The 24,358-nt window shown below is 37.2% G+C and overlaps 1 protein-coding gene across 4 annotated transcripts in view; it reads left to right on the top strand.

Annotated features, from left to right (window-relative positions):
• Positions 1-24,358, top strand: part of LOC111141560 (3-hydroxyisobutyryl-CoA hydrolase) — a 99,057-nt gene that overhangs the window by 18,812 nt on the left and 55,887 nt on the right. For all 4 annotated transcript variants that reach the window (XM_022494192.1, XM_022494219.1, XM_022494201.1 and 1 more), the window contains 4 exons: positions 6,327-6,464; positions 8,296-8,380; positions 11,482-11,562; positions 17,854-17,906. In XM_022494192.1, coding sequence (XP_022349900.1) covers positions 6,327-6,464; positions 8,296-8,380; positions 11,482-11,562; positions 17,854-17,906 — 357 coding nt within the window. The remainder of the gene's footprint in view (positions 1-6,326; positions 6,465-8,295; positions 8,381-11,481; positions 11,563-17,853; positions 17,907-24,358) is intronic.

Below are 24,358 nucleotides of genomic sequence, written 5' to 3'. Positions count from 1 at the left end.
GTCTCAGAAGAAGAAGAAGAGAGGGGAAAAGAGGCAGAAGGTTTATTTGGGCAAATTATAGCTGAAAATGATTCTAAGCTGGGAAAGGAAACATCCAAATCCAGGAGGTACAGAGAACTCCTATCAAAATCAACAAAAACACCAAGATACATCATAGTAAATTTTGCAAAATACAGAGATAAGGAAAGAATCCTGAAAGCAGCAAGGGAAAGAAATCTTTAACCTACAGGGGAAGATAAATAAAGTAAGCAGAAATTTGTCAGGTCAGAGGGCAGTGGCATGGGATATTCAGTGTGCTGAATGAAAAGTACACAGCCAAGAATACTTAATCCAGCAAGGCTTTTATTCAGAATAGGAGAGATAAAGAGTTCCCCCCCCCCACCAAAACAAAACAAAACAAAAAACTAAAGGTATTTTGACCACTGAACCAGCCCTGCAGGAAATATTAAAGGGGACTCTTTGAGTGGGAAAGGAAGATCAAAAGCAACACAGAGAAAAGCTCCAGAAACACCAACTTCACAGGTAATACAATGGCACTAAATTCATATCTATCAATGATCACTCTGAATATAACTGGACTAAATGCTCCAATCAGACATAGGGTATCAGAATGGATAAAAAATAAGACCCATCGATATGCTGCCTACAAGAGACTCATTTTAGACCTAAAGACACCTGCAGATTGCAAGTGAGGGGATAGAAAACCATCTATCCTGCTAATGGGCATCAAAAGAAAGCCAGAATAGCCATGCTTATATCAGACAAACTAGATTTTAAACCAAAGACTATAACAAGAGATGAAGAAGGGCACTGTATCATAATAAAGGGTTCTATCCAACAAGAAGATCTAACAGTTGTAAATATTTATGCGCCCAACCTGGGAGCAGCCAAATATATAAATCAATGAATTGATTTTCCAATGAAACATAAGGAAACTTGTTGATAATAATGCAATGATAGGAGACTCCAACACCCTACTTAGAACAATGGATAGATCATCTAAGAAAATCAACAAGAAAACATGGGCCTTGAATGATACACTGGACCAGTTGGGTCTTACAGATACATTCAGAACATTTCATCCTGAAACAGCAGAATACATATTCTTTTTGAATGCACATGGAACATCCTTCTAGAGTAGATCACATACTGGTCACAAATCAGGCCTCAACAAGTTCAAAAAGAGTGAGATCATACCATGCATATTTTTCAATCACAACACTATGAAACTTGAAGTCAGCCACAAGAAAAAATTTGGAAGGACCACAAGTACATGAAGGTTAAAGAACATCCTACTAAATAATGAATGGGTTAACCAGGAAATTAAAGAAGAAATAAGAAAATACATGGAAACAAATGAGAATGAGAATGAAAACACGGTCCAAAAATCTAAGGGATGCAGCAGAAGCAATCATAAAAGAAAAGTATATAGCAACACAGGCCTACCTCAAGAAGCAAGAAAAGTCTCAAAGGGGAGCAGAATATACCACCCTTAAAATCTTTCACTTTGGCATGTGAATTATTTTGAGTTGAAGGCAATCAAGATCCAGCAGACTCAGGAAATGTTTTTTCCCTCCCTCTCAACTGCCTGAAAGAAATGAGAAAGAAGGATTGGACCAGGAAGAGATCAGGGATGCATACAGTATAACCTTTTTATATTTGAGACTTATCTGCATGGGAGGGCAAATATTTGTTTACAAACATTTGCTCTTTTTACTTCCTAGTGAATTGCTTTCCTCCCCTTTGAAGCATCAGACCCTGTTTCTTTCCTTAGCTCAGGATGGTTTATGAGCCTCAGTTGCCTGGCTGCCTTTGGATCTCACATCTTTGTGGGGCTCCCTTAAGAAATGAACATTTTCTGCTCTTAATCTGTCTTTATTTCTGGGGGGCTTTTAGTTAAGAACCTGGAAAGATAGAGGGAAACTTATTTTTCCTCCCCTACAGTTTTATGGAATAAAAGACTATGGGAATAAGATATTCCACAATACTGACAGAGGCTATGAAAGAGTCTAGAGGAGAAATTAAGGGTCAGAAAAGTTGCTCACCGTCTTCCTACACACCTACAAACACTAATGGGTCAGTAGGAACTTCAAAGAAAACCTGGGAAGTCAGACACCTACAGCTGTAGAGTCAGACTGCGAAGGAGAAGGTGAAGTCTGGGGAAGGCTGTCTGCTCGTGGACTTTGTATCCCTTTTGGTCTGGTTTCTTTTCTGATTTTTGTGTATAGATTTTTTTTTTAATTTTAATTTTATTTTTTATAAACATATAATATATTTTTATCCCCAGGGGTACAGGTCTGTGAATCGCCAGGTTAACACACTTCACAGCGCTCACCATAGCACATACCCTCCCCAATGTCCATAACCCCACCCCCCCTTTCCCAACCCCCCTCCCCCCATTGACCCTCAGTTTGTTTTGTGAGATTGTTTCTTTTTTTTTTTTTTTAGTACCAATAAGGTAAGAAAACAAGTCATATGGCTTAGTATTTTTTTTAACAGATTAAAAAATAGACCTTTTGTTATTTCTGAAGGTGAACTTAGAGGATGAATCAATACAACAACAGATTTGTAAGAAGATAAGTAAGAACACTATTTTACAATAACATGTACCGAAACAAATTTAAGTACTGGAAACTATGAAAAATAGCTCTCTTTAAATGGTTGAACATTTGCTCTTCCTTATATACAGTTGAATTTCCAGTGGGAGAACAAGGATGCTCATGGCTCTCTGGGCCTTCCTTCATGAAAACCCTTCCTTAAAACCTTCTGGAGTGCTCCCTGAAGCCAGTGTATGGTTTAGCAGGAAATCGGGGCTGCTGTCAGTGCACACATGTATGCGTGTTATCCTGTCTTCTCAACTTCCCCACACATGGGGATCATTACTGGGGGTCAGGGGACCCCATAGTCAAACAAGGAAGTCCTCTGAAATAAAGCGTATTGATGAAGTTCCCTTCTGGAGATGGCTTAGAACCTTTGAAGTCTAATTTATTACTCTTATGTTTATAAAAATATTTAAAATATTGGTTTGAATAGGTAGTAAATATATATGGTACAAAATTAAACAAGTTCAAAGGGTCCAAACAGCAAAAAGTCTTCCCACCCCACACTCATTGTCTGATTTTCATTCCTGGAGGCAACCATTTTAGCAGTATCTTGTGTATCTATCTAGAGATACATTCTACATGTAGATATGTACGTGCCCATGAACAGAGTGGGTGGGTAGCATTGCACACACACTGTCTTCATTATTCGCAGTCCAAGTAATTCTAGGACTAGGTTCTATTCTAAATCAGTTGGCTCCATTCATTCAAAAGTTAAAAGTTAATTATTATGTGTATACTTTGTATATACTGTGTATATACTTTTGGTATGCATATTTTGCTTATCTACAGAATCTAAATAATTTCAGAAATCTTTATTGGATGTACCTAGTAATCCATTTGGCAAGTACCATTGTGTGAAAGATTTGCATTGATGTACAGGCATACCTCATATTACTGTGTTTTGCAAATACTGTTTTTTTGTTTTGGGTTTTTTGTTTGTTTGTTTTACACAAATTGAAAGTTTGTGGCAACCTGCATCAGTAGAGAAAATCTGTGCTGTTTTTCCAACAGCATTGGGTGTGTCTCGACGTCACATTTTGGTGATTCTCACACAATATTTCCAATTTTTTCACTATGTTTTGGTGAACAGTGATCAATGATCTTCGATGTTACTATTGTAATTGTTTTGAAGGCACCATGAACCATGCCCAAATAAGATGATGACCTTAATTGATCAATGTTGTGTCTGTTCTGACTGTTCCATCGATTTATCCTGTTCTCTCATCTCCCTCTCTGTAGGCCTCCCTGTTCCCTGAAATACAACAGCATTGAAATTAGGTCAATTAATAATCCCACTGTGGTCTTCCAAGTGACAGGAAGAGTCACATGCCTCACACGTTAAATCAAAAGCTAGAAATGATTAAGTTTAGTGAGGAAGGCATGGCAAGAGCCTGAGTAGGTCAAAAGCTAGGTCTCTTGCACCAGTTAGTCAAGTTGTGAATACAAAGGAGAAGTGCTTCTCCAGTGAACACATTAGTAAGAAAGTGAAATCATCTTTTGCTGATATGGAGAAAGTTTTGATTGGGATAGATCAAACCAGCTACAACATTTTCTTAATCTAAGCCTAATCCAGAATAAGGCCCTAACTTTCTTCCATTCTGTGAAGGCTGAGAGAAGTGAGGAACCTGGAGAAGAAAAGTTTGAAGTTAGCAGAGGTTAGTAACATGAGGTTAAAGGAAAGGAGCCATCTCCGTAGTATAAAAATGCAAGGTGTAGCAGGGGCACCTGGGTGGCTCAGTCGTTAAGCGTCTGCCTTCGGCTCAGGTCATGATCCCAGGATTCTGGGATCGAGCCCCGCATCAGGCTCCCGGCTTGGTGGGAAGCCTGCTTCTCCCTCTCTCACTCCCCCTGCTTGTGTTCCCTCTCTCGCTGTGTCTCTCTGTCAAATAAATAAATACAATATTAAAAAAAAAAATGCAAGGTGTAGCAGCAAATGCTGATTGGGAAGATGCAGCTAGTTATCCAGAAGGTCTAGGTAAGATAATGAAGGTGACTGCACTAAACAAGATCTTCAATATAGATGAAACAGGCTTCTGTTGGAGGACGAGGCTGTCTAGGACTTGTGCAGCTCGAGAGGAGACGTCAGTGGCTGGCTTGAGAGGACAGGCGGACTTTCTTGACGGGGTTAACACAGCTCTTGACTTTAAGTTAAAGCCGGTGCTCATTGACGGTTTGGAACTCCTAGGGCCCTTAAGGATTATGCTGAGTCTGCTGTGCTTTATGAATGGAACAACAAAGTCTGAATGACAGCATATCTGTTTACAGCATGGTTTACTGACAATTAAGTTTATTGTTGTAACCTCCTGCTCAGAAAAGAAGATGCCTTTCAAAATACTGCTAATTGTCAACGCACCTGGTCAGCCACGAGCTCTTGTGGAGTTGCCCACACAGCACCTGTTCTGCAGCCCTGGGTCAAGGAGCAATTCTGGTTTTCAAGCCTCAGTATTTAAGAAATATATTTCATAAGGCTTTAGCTGCTATAGAGAGTGATTTCTTTGATGGATCTAGGCAAAGTAAGTTGAAAACCTCCTGGAAAGGGTTCATCATTCCAGATGCCATTAAAAACATTCATGATTCATGGGAAGAGGTAAAAGTATCAACGTTCACAGGAGTTTGGAAGAAGTTGATCCAAACCTGAGGGGTCCAAGACTTTAGTGGGGGAAGCAACTGCAGATGCGCTGACTAGAGTCAGCAGTAGAACCTGAAGATGGGATTGAGTTGCTGGAAATTTCGTGATAAAACTTTAATGAATGAGAAATTGTTTCTTATGGATGAACAAAGAAAGGTGTTTCTTGAGATGGAATCTACTTGTGAAGATGCTGTGAAGATTGTTGGAATGACAACAAAGGATTTAGGCTCGTTACTTAAACCTGGTAGATAAAACAACGGCAGGGTTTGAGAGGATTGACTCTAATTTGGAAGTTCTACTGTGGGTACGATGTTAACAGATGCATTATGTGCTACAGAGAAATTATGAAAGCAAGTGTCAGTCAATGCAGTAAACTTGACTGTTGTCTCATTTTAAGAAATTACCACAGCCCCCGCCCAACCTTCAGCGCCTTCTGCCCTCAGCAGTCAGCAGCGATCAACACGAGGCAAGACTCTGCCAGCGAAAGGAGTCTGACTCACTCACTGGGGGTGCAGATGCCGGTTAGCATTTAGTAGCAATGAAGTACTTTTTTTTTCTTATCCCAGGGTCAGCGTTATTCAGTCATAAAGCAAGGTCAGCACAATCATCAGGCAGGTTTAGACTTCCGGAATTGATGCTGTTTTACCATGTATTTCACTGGGCTGCTTCGGTGTGGCCTCTTCTCCCCCTTTAGTTGTGGACTTTGTTCTGTCAGTCTTCAGGTGGGTTTCTGGGGTGTTTAGAATGACTTGATAGTTAGCCGGTTGTGTTTGTGGGACAAGATGAGCCTGGGGATCCTCCTCCTCCTTCACCATCTTCCTCTCAATAAGTTCCTTCTAAATTCAGATCTGTACATTGTTTTTTCAGACCTAGTGTTACTCCATACTTAATAGGCTACAATATCGCATAGAAGTAACAGTTACATGCATTTGGAAAACAAAGCTCATCTGACATTATTGCAATATTTCCTTTATTGTGATGGTCTGGAACTGAATCCAGAGTATCTCTGAGGTGTACCTGTATATGGTTTGATGTTGGCTTGTGACAAAACCCGAATGAATTTTGTCCTAAAGTTATTCTTTTTTTTTCCACAGAGAATGTCTAAGCACACGGATGCCGCAGAAGTACTTTTGGAAAGAAAAGGTTGTGCAGGAGTGATAACACTAAACAGACCAAAGTTCCTAAATGCACTGAATCTTAGTATGATCCGGCACATTTATCCACAGCTCAAGGTTTGTAATTGCCCTAAAGAAATTATATGGATCCTTTTAAAAGTGTATCTCAATAGAATATTTCTGGAATTCTCTTCCATAGAATGTCTGGGATCAGCACCTAAGCCCTGTTGATTTCTGGTCTTCCGGGCTTTCCCTGTGTGATTATCTCGGAGCCTCCCTAGTGACAGGGAGGCCTCCTGAGATATCCCCTTCCACTTTCACATAGCTCCAACTTTCTGACCTTTTAACCAGTGATACTGGTTTTCTTGGGACGTAAGTATAGAAATCAATTTCCTTACATGTGATGGCTTTTTTTTTTTTAAATATATGAGACAGGGAGAGTGAGAGAGAGCGCACATGCAGTGGGGAGAGGGAGAAGGAGAAGCCGACTCTCCGCTGAGCAGGAAGCCCGATGTGGGGCACCATCCTGGGACCCTGAGATCATGACCTGAGCCAAAGGGAGGCACTTAACTGACTGAGCCACCCAGGCGTCCTCCTCGTCCCCACGTGACAGCTTTTTGACAGCTGTTTTTAAACTGCTTGGGCAGCCTTAGAGGAGGCTATAACTCTTACTCTTCTAAGTGAACTGCGTGGTGTAGTGGAAAAGCATGACTCACAGCCCAACTACTTTGTTTAATACTTGGATTTCTTTTTATTAACTGTGTATCTTGGCATGTTAATCTCTCTGTCCTTCATTTTCCTCAGCTGTGAAAGGGGGATGATTACATCTCACATGATTGTTGTGGTGATACAGTGAAATAGTGTGCCTCACACGGTCAGCCGCAGAGACTAATTCTCCCCTGCTTACCGGTTTCTTAATTTTTCATTTGCTGAGTCTCTCTTCCTAACTGTGTGTCTGTTTGGGACACTGTATAATATGTCTTTAAATGTAATAAAGAGAAATGGGCCGAGACTTTCAGATTGGAATTAGACCAGTGTGGAGGAAAGTAGAAACTTCATGTTAGAATGCCATATTTCTGTTAACGTAGTCCAGTATTTTATTAGCCTTTCGCACAGCCACATCTGTTCAGCTACATCTCTTCCAAATGTGTTTCTATTTCTGTTCTCAAGAGTAGTATTTATAGAGTTCCTGTTAATTTTTCTCTCTCTGGTTAACCGGTTTTTTAGTCTATTGTTTGTCTTTTGAATTTCCATTGGCTCTTGACTCTTTCATCCTACTTGTTAGCTGTCCTTACCGACCAGATCACTTCAAGACTTGATCATAGCCGTGCTTCACTCGATTGCCTATAAATTAGTCAGTGGGACAGAGCCCTGTGTCACCGCAATAGAAAGGTTCTTGCTCTATTTTTTCACCAGATTTGTAAGCTTCTGTTACATTTTTAAGCTCATTATTTTTTTCATTTTCATCTCAAAGTTGTCATGGTAAAGATTTCAGATGCCATCATGTAATTTGGATCACAAAATGTATTCATCTAGTAACTTGTTGAAATAGTCTCTAATTTTGGGGCGCCCGGGTGGCTCAGGGGGTTAAGCCGCTGCCTTCGGCTCAGGTCATGATCTCAGGGTCCTGGGATCGAGCCCCGCATCGGGCTCTCTGCTCAGCGGGGAGCCTGCTTCCTCCTCTCTCTCTCTGCCTGCCTCTCTGCCTGTGATCTCTTTCTGTCAAATAAATAAAATCTTTAAAAGAAATAGTCTCTAATTTATGTCAGAATAGAAAATGAAGTTGGGATCCATTCTTTTGGATGCACTTTATAAAGCTTGTACTTTGTGTGTACTGATATATATCTATCTATATAGATGTCTATATGTACGCATATATATGCGAATAGATTTTTTTACAGTTTGTATTTATAATATGCTTTTACCGTCTTCTTTTATATTTGGCTAGAATTGGGAACAAGATCCTGAAACTTTCCTGATCATTATAAAAGGAACTGGTGGAAAGGCTTTCTGTGCTGGGGGTGATATCAGAGGTAAAAACTCCCCCCACCCAATCTCAGTGTTTTTTTTTCCCCCAATAGATTGACAGAACTAACAGGGCATTTTTGTAATACTTCGTAATTTGCTTTACATCTTAGAATTTTTTTTTTATTATAATGACTTAGCCATTGTAGTTAATATTAGAAAAATGAAAATAACATTTAAAAAAAAGACTACATATGTACCCTTCATATATCCAGTTTCTCCCTGAGTCATCCTAAACAAATGCCCAGTTATGCAGTGAGTCCACTTTTTATTTTAGGTTAGCTGGTTTTCAGCAATTCGGTTCGTCATATAACCTGACAGTCTGGCCATGTTGTGACTTGTCATTCTCCAGATAGGACGCTCCTTCACATGTTTCCCTAACCGTGCCCGTGCGCACCCTAGTGCACAATCCCAAAGCAAGGATGTACTTGATTATAGAATTCATCCTGTTGTTAATACATTTTTACAGCTGTTTAAGTAAACATGCTGAGATGGGATAAAATGATTAATTTTCCTTTCTAGTTCTTTAGGTCAGTCTGTATACATTTAACTATTAAAGGCCAAAGAGAGAAGAAATGTTTGGTCTCAGGGTCAAAGTCATGTACTTCTCACCACTGGTTTCAGTATTTTGTATGTACTGAAAACATTTAGTATTTTGTTTGTTAAGGAACTGGTAGAGTCCAGCAATGGTTTTTTTCTTTGGGTTTTTATTTTGTGTCTGTTTGTGTGTATGTGTGTGTATATCTGTATATCTACATGTATATACACATGTATATATAAATATAGTTTTTTTTTATATTGTGTTAATGGCAGTATGGTTTAGATTGATCTAGATACCAAATTTACAAGTTTACATAAATCATGATATTTGTGGGTTATTTTTTTAAGATTTACCTATTTATTTATTTGACAGAGAGAGAGAGAGAGAGAGAGAGAGAACACAAGCAGGGGAATAGGGAGACGGAGAAGCAGGCTTCCCTCCAAGCAGGGATCCCGATGCAGGGCTCGATCCCAGGACCCTGGGATCATAACCTGAGCTGAAGGCAGAGGCTTAACTGACTGAGCCACCCAGATGTCCCTACTGTTATATGTGGGATGGGAAGAAACAAGCTTGATTTCGGACATAATTTCAGATACCTATTAAATTTATGGTAATTGAATTTTAATTTTTAATTCCATCAATTTTTATTCTATTTTTAATTTTTCAATTGCTTAGATTTGTTAACTGAGTTGTGTTTGAGTTTGTTTTGCCCACTACATGAATATTTTTTTTTTTAGAGTTTCTTTTTTTTTTTTTTTTTAAGATTTTATTTGTTTATTTGACAGAGAGATCACAAGCAGGCAGAGAGGCAGGCAGAGAGAGAGGAGGAAGCAGGCTCCCCTAGAGAGCAGAGAGCCCGATGCGGGGCTCGATCCCAGGACTCTGAGATCATGACCTGAGCTGAAGGCAGCGGCTTAACCCACTGAGCCACCCAGGCGCCCCCATGAATATTTTTAAAATATTGTTTTCCAACATGGAGCTAACTCTTCTTCTGGAGTGGGGTCTGTGATCTTGTTAGTTTACAGATGGGCAGAGTCTTATGTATTGTTTTTAGCTTCTTCTAACTGAGCTGTTTTTCCATATAGGCCTAACTTTATATTGATGTTTGGAAGTACAGTTACAAAGTACAGATTTATTTTAGTTAAAATGTATAAAGCAGTGGTCTTCGGTTCCAGGAAATTTAGCTGCTTTTAAGATCATAGTCCAAGATGATAAATGGGCACTCGGAAAAATCTTTTTTTAATGTGATTATGAATGTCATTTAATTTTAACTTCTGTGGAATTAATTGATTAGAATAAAAGAGGAAATCAAAGATTTTTGAGGTAAAAGAGCTTCATTCCATTAGCAATATAATTTGCACTCTTGTCCTTTTAGAATTGCTGAATATGAAACGAGATGGGGGTTTGGGGATGTGCATGTATCAGTGAAAGCCCCAGAAGGACAAAAATAGACACTAGATCTTTCTTTTAAAAACCAGGAAAAGAAGTGAACATTTGGAACATTTTGAAGGAAGATATGTCAGACTTCTAAAATTAGTCTAAAAATCTGTAGTCAACAATTTTTATGTAACTTTAGCCCATAGAAGAAGAAATATATTTTATTTTAATTTGTATTGTAATCAATAATTCTCATAAAATTTAAAGACAGGAAGGCATATGAGCTTACAGTGTATGGAAGAGAATGGTTTGATAGTAGTCTTACCATTGACTGGAATAGGAATACAGTAGATGCTCAATAAATGTTTCATGGTGAAATGAACGTGGCAGAAATACTTAACTAGATGGATATATTATAGAACTATGAATGTATGTACACACATGCACACAAATACTTATATTTTTCTGTATGTATAATGTATTTTGTCTTAAGCCATATGACCATTGGAAATGTATATCCAGTAAATGTTTATTCAGGTGCTACAGAAAAGAGTCAAAATGAATTTTGTAGCAATATGTAAGTTCTAAATTAGGTATAACAATTTGTAGGAAGTCCTTAGGAACTTTTGCCTTGAAGTTTTGACATTAGGCGATGGCTCTAGGGCTAACTGTGTCTGTGGAATGGACACTTCAAAACTTTTAACAAACCATTCTAGAGTTTCCCCAGTACTTAATATCACAATATTTTAAATTTATTCTCTTTGACTGTATTAACTAGAAAGCACTTTTTTTTAAAAAAAGATTTTATTTTTAAGTAATCTCTATACCCACCATGGAGCTTGAACTCACAACCCTGAGATCAAGAGTCAGGATGCTCTACCAACTGAGCCAGCCAGCCGCCCCACTAGAAAGCACTTTTAAAAAAATTTGTAATCCGGGGCGCCTGGGTGGCTCAGTGGGTTAAAGCCTCTGCCTTCGGCTCGGGTCATGATCCCTGTGTCCTGGGATCGAGCCCCACATCGGGCTGTCTGCTCTGCGGGGAGCCTGCTTCCTCCTCTCTCTCTCTCTGCCTGCCTCTCTGCCTACTTGTGATCTCTGTCTGTCAAATAAATAAATAAAATCTTAAAAAAAAAAAAATTTGTAATCCTTCTTTTTTTTCCTTGCCTTCATTTTTTTTTTTTTTTCTTATAGTAATCTCCGAAGCTGGGAAGGCAAACCAGAAGATAGCTCAAGATTTCTTCAGAGAAGAATATACACTGAACAATGCCATTGGTACGTGTGCTCCACTGAGAGCTTTGAAAGTGGAATCAAGAAATAAGCCGCGCAGTATTAATTGTTAAAAATGTGTCAATAGACACTCTTATTTGCTTTTTTATATACTATGTCAGGCATAAATAAAGCTGATAATTTGGCTCATTCCCAGACAATTCACACTTCAATATTAGTAAGCTATATTTAATTACTCTTTGTCCTACAACCAGTATGAAAACATGGATTCTGATCGTATGACTGACTTTCTTGGAAAACAAAAACTTGGGTCTCTGTTTTCTATGTAAAATGAAATATCATTTCTTAATGAAAGGGTTTTCATAGTTGATGTTCCAGAGTTCACTGGAATTGAAGAGGTACTTTTATCAAACGTTTATCTCAAATGTTAAATTGCAGAGAAGAACATAATAGTTATGTACCCATCAGCCAGAATTAATAGACATTAATATTTTATTTTTGCTTGATGTTTTAAGATTTATTTGAAAAAAATATAATACTATAGGTTTTACGCTTCAGTCCACTTTGGTGCTTTCCTCAGTACCACTTTTTTTTTTCTCTCCCCAGAAGCAACCATTATCTCTCCCCAAGAAGTAATCATTGTCATTAATTTTTAGTGTATCCTACTAGACCATAGTTAGTATTTTTGTGACATACTTATGAACAAAATGCCATTACTCTGTTTTTGAAATTTATGTAAGTAACGTTTTATTGTATATACCACTCAAAGTTGTTTTCTTTCTTTTTTTTTAAGACTTATTTATTTGACAGAGAGAGAGAGCACAAGCAGGGGGAGTAGCAGGCAGAGGGAGAGGGGGAAGCAGGCTCCCCACTGAGCAGGGAGCCCGATGTGGGGCTCTGGGACTCGATCCCAGGACCCTGGGATCATGACCTGAGCTGAGGGCAGATGCTTAACCTATCAAGCCACCAGGTGCCCCTCAAACTTGTTTTTAATAACATGGAATGTAACTGTTCCATAGTATTCTGTATTATGAATATACCCGTCTGGGCTTATCTATATCTATACTAATTGATATTTTAGGTTTTTTCAAATTTTTACTAGTACAGATTGTTATGTATGTCCTGTTAGTGTCTATGTACAAAAGTTTCTCTATAAATAATAGAAGTAGAATGAATGGATCATAGTTGATATGTCTTCAGTTTTTTCCAGATTATTCTCTAAAGTAAAAGATTTTATTTTCTGCATGTCTTTCCATCATTTTTTCTGTTAAACTTTGTATGTCTGATATTGTGACTTTAATTTGCATTTCATTGAATATTGATAGGATAGAAGGTGTTTGTGTTAAGTAATCTTTTAGATTTTCTTCTCATCCTTTGTTCATCTTAATGTTGGATTGTTTGTGTTTTTCTTATGATGGTGTATGTCTTTATATATTCTGGATTCCTCACTTATGTAGATTGTATGTACTAGAAGAACACTTCTCTCTGCTACTTTAAGTTATCTTTTGGTATATACAGGTTTTTATTTGATGAGTTGAAATGTATCCATTGTTTTCCTGAATGATTTCTGCTTTTTTGCATTTGAAAAAATCTAATTAATAACGCAGGTTTTTAAGATGTTTCCATATTTCTTTTAATAGCTTCGGTATTTTGTTACTTTTAGTCTTTAACGTACTTGAAATTATTTTTTGCATGTGACATCATTTAACTTTTATTTTTCAACCAGAAAGCCAGAGGTTGTAATGCCTTTTATTATAAAGTTCATGCCTTTTTTACTGATCTTAGTGATACCTCTGTCGTACATCAAGTTCTTAAGATGTGACCTTGTCTGTTTCTGGGCTACTTTGTTCACTGGTCTGTACTTACGATGAAACTACAATGTCAGAATTACTACAACTTTGATATGTTTCTGTCTGGGAGTTTAAGTTGCCCTTGTTTTCTTTTAGAATTGTCTTGGCTGCTCTTGGGGTTTTGATCTTCTGAATGAGTTTTGGAATTCTTTTTTCTGGCTCCACAGAAGATTCCGTTGAAGTTTTGATTGGGATGACAATTATAAATTAATTTAGGGTGAATTGACATCTTTCACATTGAGTCTTCTCATCTATACATGCAGCATATCTCTTTATTTATGCAGACTTAAAAACTTACAGAATCATAATTTACATACCGGAAAACTCACCCATCTCAAATAATTCAGTAACTTTTAGTAAACTTGTGTGACTATCACCCTAAACAACTTTGGAACTTTTAACCAGATTTGAGTTTTTATGTCCTTTAATAATGTTTTGTAACTTTATCCATAAATAAGTTGCTGCCTGTTTTTTTTTTTTTTTTTAAGTTTTATTCTTAGGTAGCTTACTTTTTTTTTTATTAGTATATTTGATGGTAATTTTACTGTCACATTTTGTAATTTATTGTTTTTGGCATATTGAAGTGCTTTGGATTTTAAAGTTTTTTCTTACATCCTGCAACCCTGCTGAAATTTATTCTGATGATATTTCTGTAGATTCTCTTGGCTTTGCTACACAGGCAGTTATTCCATCTGTACGTATTTTTTTCACTTGTGTCTTTCCAGTCTTTATATTATGACTTTTCTTATATTTTGGCTGGGACCTCTATTGTAATGTTGAATGATTGTGTGTTGTCTTATTTCTGATGTCCATAGAAAAGTTTCAAACTTTCAATTTTTAGTATAATCTTTTTGTAGGCACTTTTTCACCAAGTTACAGATATTACCTCTATTACTAATTTGTTAAGGGTGATTTGTTTTTTATATTCAGTGGTAGTGGTGGTGCTTATGATCTGCTTGAACATCCACTTTCTTTGACTTTTTCTCTCCCTTTCTTGGAAGGAATTTATTGACTTCCTCGCTCAGCAGATAGTTTTTCTAGTTACGTTTTGTTAATCTGAAAGCTCTTTAGGATGAGCTTTTATGCAGGTAGTCCATTTCATAAGTTATGTGGGCCAGAATTTATTTCCGACTCAGAACATCACATTTGCTCACAATCACTGGCTGTAGCTTCACTCAGATATTGATTTTGAGTTTATTCTGGCGCTGGTGTTTTTTGTTTTTTGTTTTTTTAATTATTGTGTTATGTTAGTCACCATAAAATACATCATTAGTTTTTGATGCAGTGTTCCAAGAGTCATCGTTTATGTACAGCACCTAGTACTCCCAGTAATTCGTGCCCTTCTTAATACCCACCACCAGGCTCGCCCATCCCCCTATCCCTCTCCCCTCCAAAACCCCCAGATTGTTTCCTCAGAGTCCAGTCTCTCATGGTTCATCTCCCCCTCTGATTTGCTCGAATTCAGTTTTCCTCTCCTTCTCCTAATGTCCTCCATTTTATTCCTTATGCTCCACAAGTAAGTGAAACTGTATGATAACTGACTTTCTCTGCTTGACTTAATTCACTCAGCATTATCTCCTCCAGTCCCTTTTACATCCATGTTGATGTAAAAGTTGGGTATTCATTCTTTCTGATGGCTGAGTAATGTTCCATTGTATGTACGGACCACATCTTCTTTATCCATTCATCTGTTGAAGGGCATCTTGGCTCTTTCCATAGCTTGGCTATTGTGGACATTGCTGCTATGAATATTGGGGTGCATATGACCCTTCTTTTCACTACATCTGTATCTTTTGGGGTAAATACCCAGTAGTACACTTGCTGGGCCATAGGGTAGCCCTATTTGTAATTTTCTGAGGAATCTCCACACTGTTTTCCAAAGTGGCTGCATCAGTTTGCATTCCCACCAACAGTGTAAGAGGATTCCCCTTTTCTCCACATCTTCAACATTTGATGTTCCTGCCTTGTTAACCTTTGCCATTTTAACTGGTGTACAGTGGTATCTCATTGTGGTTTTGATTTGAATTTCCCTGATGAACATTTTTTCATGTGTCTGTTAGCCATCTGTATGTCTTCACTGGAGAAGCGTCTGTTCATGTCTTCTGCCCATTTTTGGATATGATTATCTGGTTTTTTGGTGTTGAGTTTGAGGAGTTCTTTATAGATCTTGGATATCAGCCCTTTGTCTGTGGTGTCATTTGCCAATAGCCTTCTTTCATTTTCCATGGGTTGCCTCTTTGTTTTGTTGACTGTTTCCTTTGCTGTGCAGAAGCTTTTTGTCTTGATGAAATATAAAAAGTTCTTTTTCGCTTTTGCTTCCTTTCCTTTGGAGATGTGTATTGGAAGAAGTTGCTGTGGCTGATGTTGAAGTCTGGCACTGGTGGATTTCCATTGTTTGGCTTTGAACTTGGATGTACATCACAATTTTTTTTTCATAGAATTACTATGTATTTGAAGTAGAGTGGGGAAAATAGGCTATTTCTTGGTTTAGCTCAGTGAGCCAGTTTGAATGAACTTCTCTCATTTCTTTAAGTCTGAAATTCTACATATCAGATTTACTTAGAGTGGCTTCTTCATGTGGCTAATGAGAACTTGAGTGGGACTAGTGTGAGCAAGAAACTGAATTTTAAATTTTACTTAATTGTCATTTTAATTTCAATAATTATATTTGGCTAGTAGCTACAATATTAGTACAGTTATATACTAAATAAAAGGAGATGGCAGAAAACTTCTAAGAAGTTTAAGGAGTTTGGTTAAATATTAATATACAGAGGGAAAGCCTTCAAGGTTTAATTTCTATACCTTATAATGATATATTTTGTTTAATAAGGAATGTGACGGATTCTGGCTTTATTCCCTGCATCAGTTAGCTTCTAATATTTTATATCTGAAATATATATATAGCTGAAATGGGGTGTGTGTATATATCTCTATCCCAATCAATAGAGAAATTTCTTTCTGTAGTTTTTAGGGAATTACAGTTTCCTAAGGAATTAAAGTTCAAGATTGAAGGGAATTATAATTCATGATTGAAGGCTATGGAAGTTGTGAACTTGCAGATTTGAAATTAGGATGAAACTCATTCCAGAATTAGGACTTGATGGTTTGGCAAACTAGAAATATTTACAGAACTGCTAGATGGATTGAAACTGCAGTTTTATCCTTCCACATTGCTTGGGAATATTACTCAGACATAAAAAAGAATGAGATCTTGCCATTTGTGACAACACGATGGATCTAGAGGATGTTATGCTAAGTGAAATGAGTCAGAGAAAGACAAATACCATATGATTTCACTTACATGTGGAATCTAAAAATGAATAAACAGCAGAAACAGACCTGTAAATACAGAGAACAAACTGATGATTGCTGGAGGGGAGGGGAGTGGAGGGGAAGTGAAGTGGGTGAAGAGGGGAGTGAGCAATACAGTCTTCGTGTTATGGCATGAATAAGTCACAGGAACAAAAGGCACTGCACAGGGGATATAGTCAGTACGATTATAATGGCGTTGCATGGTGACAGATGGTAGCTGCACTTGCGGGGAGCATAACATAATATATATAAACTTGTGGAATTGCTCTGTTGTACACCTAAAACTAACATTATGTGTCTACTATACTTAAATTAAAAAAAAAAAAAAAGTCTAAAACTGAAGCCAGAAAAACTGAATTTTTATATTGGTCTTCAGTAAGGAAGTAATATTGGCAACAAGCAGTAACAGAAGTTCAGTGATTTACATTTTTGTTATGTTATAAGCAACTTCCCCTCTCAGAGGAAAAAGAAAAAAGGGAAAGAACACAGTAAAACTTTACAGAATTTTTGAGCTGAAAGGCACTTCTGAGGCCATATATTAAATCTCATTATTTGATAGATGAGGAAACTTACTTATAAGTCATATGCATATATATGATATGCACATAAACATTAACTTGTGTGTGTATGAACGTGTATACACCTAATGCTAGTATATTTATTGAATTGCCAGTACGTGTGTGTGTGTGTGTGTATCTCATGCCAGTATACGTATTGAATATAGTGGATTTTCCAGTTAATGACAATGATGAGACTGGAATCTGTGTCTTCTAACTCCCAGTCCTTGCTTTTTACTGTATGTGGCACTTCTCTTTGTATTGAAAATAAATTATGTTCCTTAAAATACAACTGTGTATATAAATACCCATGGCTTAGAAGGTAAATCTTAATTATATTTTTCAATAGCTGAGCTATAAAAGGCTTTCATTTATTTTAGATTGAAGTGTTGAGTTGTTAAATGATAATAGTCAAGATTGTGTCGGGATTGACATTTTGAAAAGAACATATTTCTGAAGCCATATATGTAGCCTCTTTGGTATTTCTTTCAAAAATTTCCTAAAGACAATATTCAGAGTTCATGTAACATGAGATTTTTGGAAAACTGAATGTATTTTAAACATCATAATTAATTATAGCTCTGGGTTTTTTGTTTTTGTTTTTGTTTTTTTTTAAGGTTCTTGCCGGAAACCGTATGTTGCTCTTATTCATGGAATTACGATGGGTGGGGTAAGTAGACTGTCTTACTCTCCTCATTGATATGTGAGTTTACTAAAAATAAATTAATCATTACTGATCAGAAGTGAGGCCATGAATATAATACCATAGAACCCACTGAAACAAAATCCTGTTTGGATTTTGGATCTTTGCAGGTTTAGGATATAACATTTGCTTTTAACACTTTTAGATGATCGTCAACCAAAAGAATATGTTCTTAATTAAGTTATACACTACTTTCGCGTCTTGAATTAGCAAGCTTTTTTAACCAACAGAATGGATTGAATTTTCTGTTACGTTGTTACAGAGTCCTTTTTCTACTTTTAAGTAAATTGATGGTTTACTTATAAGCTTGCAACAGCTTCAGAAAAGAAACTGGAATGTTAGGGGATTTTTAGTCTGAATCTTGGGGATGTGTTTGCCTAACTTTTGTCTATTGCACAAAATCTTGCCTTAGTGAAAGTGTCTGGATACTTATGAAGTTCTCTGAAAAAACTGTATTTCTTATCAATTGACAAAGTATTTCTTTTATGTCTGTACAATTACAAAGAAGTCTTAACTGTTTCTGGCCTTGAATAACTTGATGTAGAGTTGGAAAAACATGAAATAATGACTGGAAAGGGGAAAATTGTATGATACTAGCTATACCAAAGACAAGCCTTTAAGGAAGTGAAAAGTCAGAATGGGTCTTCATGGCAGGAAAAGGTAGGATTTAGATAGGTAATAGGAGGCTGAAGGGAAGAATTTCAAAGATTCCATGTTCAAAGTTTCAGAGATTAGTCATTGGGAATATAAGAAGTCCCCCTCTTTTTCTGATAGAACCAAACTAGATAAAGCTTCTTGGGCACTGGGAGTTGCATAGATCTTGCATGTCATTATGGGAAAGGATTCCACTAGTAGGTGTGGTTAGAAAGCAGGATCGGGGGCAATGTGTACCTCTTGGCTTGTTAACTATACAGAACATGAGTGGATTGTGCTTTCTTTGTCAAGGAAATGTTACCATGAGGAAAAGACTGAAAAAAAAAAAAATCCCTGAAAAAATATTGCAGAATAGGAGGAAGGAAAAGAATTGAAATTTGAAGGAACAGCTGCCTTGTGAATGTGCAAGGAACCTGGAGAAAATGAAAATAAAAACAACATTGGGCATACTGAATAACAGTGAAAAGATACAGCTTTCATGAAATGGGAAAGACAGCCCATCAGGAGACGGTGAGCTCAGAGAAGAGGGCAAAAGGGAACATAAGGAAGTGTGAGGGGAGTAGCAAAACTGACATTCCCCTCGGCCAATAGATTAGAAGGTGAATTTAATATTCTAGATTATGAAGCTGTATCTGTGGAGGACAAACTTGAAAAGCACTAACTGTAAAAGGACAAGGATGAAAATGGTAAGAAGAAACATTTTGAGATAATGAATGCAGAAGAAGGATATTGGGAACCCAACAAAAGAATATTTCATGGAAAGTAAATTAAGCACTTGGAATAAAAATAATGACCTCATATAAAGATGACTTTCTTTAATTTAAAAACAAAAACAAAAAACTCTCAAACCTGCACTATATGTAATATATATAATTAAGGGAAACACACTCTTTCAGTGGGTTGAAAAGAGATCCACATTTAGATAAAAGCTTAGGTAAGTTTTTCTAAATTATAAGCTTTAAGGGAAAAAAACCTATAAGTGTTCAGGCCAGGGAGTAGGGGTGAAGGAGTAGTTAGTGAATACAAGTTATATACCAAGGAATGTAAATCAATTCTGGTTTCAGAGTTTGTTACACTAAGTGCCAGAAGTTAATGGATTGAGAAAGTTGTGAAATAAAGTCGTTAAGACTCAAGAGTTTCCTACCCAACCAAGTTGCCATTTAGTATAATTGTAAAAGAATATTTTCAGAAAGGAAAGGGCTTAGAAAATATGTTGCTGACATACCATTGTTGAAAATATTTCAGTCAATACTTGGTCTAGTTGACCAAAAGATCACTCAAATTTAATAGCGCAAGACTAATGTTGATATGAAAGGATTGGTGAACTGCCCTTTGTACTATCAATGAGCAGAAATTCCATTTTTCATAGGAGCCTGAGAAGAGTTATGGCTCTATTGTATTGCATCTGAGTGAATTGGCTGTGCTTTTTAGCCTCCATGGTATCTGTCAGTTGGTACAGTGGTTGCACACATTCCTATTTATGTTACAGTCAAGAATACTCCAGTTATTTCTAAAGAGAAGACTGTAGTAAAACAGATCAAGATAATGTCTTGAATAGAGGGAGTAAAGGTGATGCTGCTTCTTTCTAGTGGTCTGTTTTCTCTATTTAATGAGTATGAATGACCTTCAAAATAAAAATGAAAAAAAAAAAAAAAGAAAATATACTTCATGTTAGCCTTAATGAGAATACCACCAGAGAATTTTTAGTGCCCTAAGGCAGTGATTTTCAAGGTGTTATTTTTGCACTAGCAGTATCAGTAACATTTAAGAGTTTGTTAGAAATACACATTCTGGGGCTTAGTCTGAGCTTTCTCCTAAGTAGCAATCTTTTATAAGGAACATCTTCACTTTGACCGGGGAGGCGGGGGTGCTCCGTGTGTGGGGTCTCAGATCAAGGTGTTCTAAACTGAGTTTGTCTTCTCCCTCCCCCTTCTGGGCCTGCTCCTCCTCTTCCATTCGCCCCTACTCAAATGGCCTGCCCAGGGTCCAAGTGGTCCCAGAGTCAGACTCTAAGGGTGGGGCCCAGTGGTCTGTTTTAACAAGCCGTCCAAGTGATTCTGGGTCATGCTAAGTGTGAAAACCATGGCACAAGGCATCCATTGTATGTCATGAATTAACTTCTCTCATATTTGTCCTGTGTTTCTAGAATGGTACCAGTTATGTACCATCCTTGGGAAAGTTGACAAAATAGTCAAGTCATGAGAAATCCCTTAATGAACACGGTTCTTTTATATTACATATTATCAGCCCCTTCCACCCTCCAAGAAACCCAACAACCCATATGTGTCTTTTCTCCCATCAACTCTGCCCACCAGCATGCTTTGCAAATACTCTATATGTAATTCATTCTTAGAGTGAAGTTCTAATCCATTTTGTGACCATCCTAAGTACTACTATGATTAGATGTGATTTCTTCCTCCATTGACTTCTGGATTCAATCTGTACTTCAGATTTGGCATTTATACTTTGTTATTATGAAATATGCCCAAATATGTTAGAAGGTCTATAAGGGCAAAGGCTGTCATTGTTCTCTCTTTTTTTTTTTTTATTTAAACCATCTCAACAACCAGGAATGTACAGTATTTATTTATTTATTAAAACAGTTCCACTTTAAGTAATGGACATCTTATGTATCCTTTGAAAATGTGAAGTTTACAGACTTGAAGTGAACCAGTTCTTTCTTTTTTTTTTCTTTGTAGTGGTGTTTTGAGTGTATCATGGTTTTAAAGGCTAACTTTTCACATCTCAGTTCAAACTGTGCTTAATCTAAGACTCTTAGTGAACTCTTCCTTTTGAAAATATAATGCTTTAGGGCCGTCTAGGTGGGTCAGTGGGTTAAGCTTCTCTGCGTTCAGCTCAGGTCATGATTTCAGGGTCCTGGGATCGAGCCCCGCATTGGGCTCTCTGCTCGGCAGGGAGCCTGCTTCACCCTTTGCCTGCCTCTCTGCCTGCTTGTGATCTCTCTCTCTCTGTCAAATAAATAAATAAAGTAAAAAAAAAAAAGAAAGAAAAGAAAATACAGTGCTTTAAATATTGGCTTTCAACCTTGGCTGCATTTTAGAATCCCTTGGGATACTTAAAAGTTCCTAGGGCCCAGGCTTTAGTCACTTCACAGAATTATTAAATCAGGTACTGGAATGGGACCCTGGTGTTTTGAGAACTCTTTGGTGATCCCAGTGTGTAGCTGAGGTTATGAACCGCTGATCTACTAGTGATTCTTAACCAGTGTGTGGGTCAGGATTATCTGTGGACCTTCAAAATCTCCTGGGACATTGTTTTTCACGGGTTAGCTGTATCAGAATCGCTTGGAGGGCTTGTTGAAATGCAGACTCCTCCCACCTTCATTCCAGTTTAGTCCCTTTGAAGTGTGGTCCAAGAATTTGCATTTCTAAAAAGTTCCCAGATGATGATGCTCCTGATAGTGGGGGTGACTCACTTTAGGAACCACTACCACAGGTGCTGAGAACATGTAGTGTGTTATTAAAAATCCTTTATTTTCAGAATTGTTAGTAGAATTTTAGTGTTATATAAAATTGTTTCATGTAAATATATCTTTAAATCCTAATACAGAAGTATAGAATAAGAGCAAATATGGCTTAAGGTGTACAAATGGTAATTGTTTATTCCTATCTTGGTACTGATCAATAAATTGTTTCTCGTAACGTAAGAAAGAATTTTGTTAAGGAAACTTGAACAGTCCAAAAGATGGCACCATAGAGCTTTTTTTTTTCTTTTTACTATAGAAAAAGTTTTTTCTATCAAGGACAATAATAGTTTTTATCATCTTTTGTTATCTGTCATGAAGAGTAAATAGCACAGTGCTTAGTAGATGGGATGGCTAGATTCCATTATGTTTCAGATTTGAACATTTACTCAATATTTTGGTCTTTGATAAAGTAAAAAAATGAATGTTTCTTTTTAAAATTTTCTTATTTTTATTTATTTTTAATTTTTATTAATTTTTATTTTTTTCCATAGCCCAGCTACCCTCTCCCTACCCCCCTAACCCCCCAGCAACCCTTAGTTTGTTTTGTGAGATGAAGAGTCTCTTACGGTTGGTCTCCCTCCCCATCCCAGCTTGTGCTGCTTCACTTGGTTGGTCACAGTTATTTAAGGTTATGTCATTCCAGTGTTTCTGCAAGAGATGAACAATTTTTTTGAATAAAAATGCAAAAGAATAGTTCATTCTGTTTTGTAGAAAGATTTTTAATTCCTTTGCCCTTTATTTTAAATATCTGAATTCATATTTTCTCAAGTTAATATATATAGAAAGACAAATGATTAAAAACCAGTATTACTGGTTTACTGGTTTACAGTATTACTGTAATACTGTAAACTGTAATACTGTAATACTGGTTTACATTATTACTTTTAGGTAGATATAGAACAGAACAGTGTTTAAATTTTTACTCCATATGCTTAGTACCACCCATATTTCCCTCTCAACTGAACTCGATTTAAAGAGCTTTCAGATTTCTTCCTTTCTTCTTTTCTCCATTCCTTCGTTTCTCCTCTCTCACCACAATGCATTTTACAATAGAAATCAGGTTAACTCCCCCAAGCCAACTCAAAACATGGGTGCAATATGGTATTGTCTCTCTCAAAGTGGTAAGATGCTGCTGGCAAAGGGCTTTGTGATCAAAATAATGGAAATTTTAAAGTTCTGTTTTTTGGGGGTAAAGATTTTATTTATTTGACAGAGACACAGTGAGAGGGAACACAAGCTGGAGGAGAGGGAGAAGGAGAAGCAAGCGTCCCGCTGAGCAGGGAGCCCGATGTGGGGCTTGATGCGGGGCTCGATTCCAGGACTCCAAGATCATTACCTGAGTCAACTGAGCCACCCAGGCACCCTGGAAAATTTAAAGCTTTAAGGCATACTTTAGAAAGGGGTATGTTCAAAGTAGTAGAAAAGTGGACATTGGAATGGGAATAGTGAGTGTAGACAATACCCCGGTGACTTTGCGGGACACAAGCTAACCACGTGGAAAATTGACTAGGGCTTAGTTACTGAATCAGATTAAGTTTAATCACTCCTAAATGTCATTGAGATGTCCTTTTTTAATGAGGAGAATTGATAGTCCTCAGAAATTAAATTATATTAAGGTCCTTCAAAGGTCTCTGAGGAAATAGTTGCATCTTCAGTTTTAAAAGGTATTCTGTTTTAGTGATATTTGATATTTTTGATATTTAGTGATATTTGAATTGACATTTTAAGAAATGATTTTAATTATAAAATGTTGGTTTTTTTTGTAATAGTTTTTAGTTACTTAAGAACCTGAGCCCTTACGAAAAAAGAGATGCAATGATTTTATTAACTAAAGATTTTTGAGGAAACTTTGAGTTCAGCTTACTTTGGTATACTTCGCCCCACCATCATTTAATATAATACTCTTTAATGTGTTTACATTGTATAATGAAAACACGGAGACATGCGTGGGCTATGCCATTATTTAAATTTATTTTTTTTTATGAGAGAGCAAGCGCAGGGAGGGGAGGGGCAGAGAGAGAGAGAACCTTAAGTGGGCTCCATGCCCAGCTCAGAGCCCGACATGGGGCTCAGTCTCATGACCCTGAGATCATGACCTGAACCAGAATCCAGAGTCGCCTGCTTAACCAGCTGAGCCATCCGGGTGCCCTTAGGCCTTGACATTTTTATTAATTTAATTTAATTTAATTAATTTTTTAAGATTTTTATTTGAGAGAGAGTGAGAGCTAGAGAAAGAGAGCGCGCACACGTGTGAGTGCGCACACACAGGGAGAAAGAG

The sequence above is a fragment of the Enhydra lutris genome, unplaced genomic scaffold (genome assembly GCF_002288905.1).
Source record: "Enhydra lutris kenyoni isolate GAN:26980312 unplaced genomic scaffold, ASM228890v2 scaffoldscaffold1, whole genome shotgun sequence".
NCBI lineage: Eukaryota > Metazoa > Chordata > Mammalia > Carnivora > Mustelidae > Enhydra > Enhydra lutris.
This window is presented reverse-complemented; position numbering and strand designations above follow the sequence as displayed.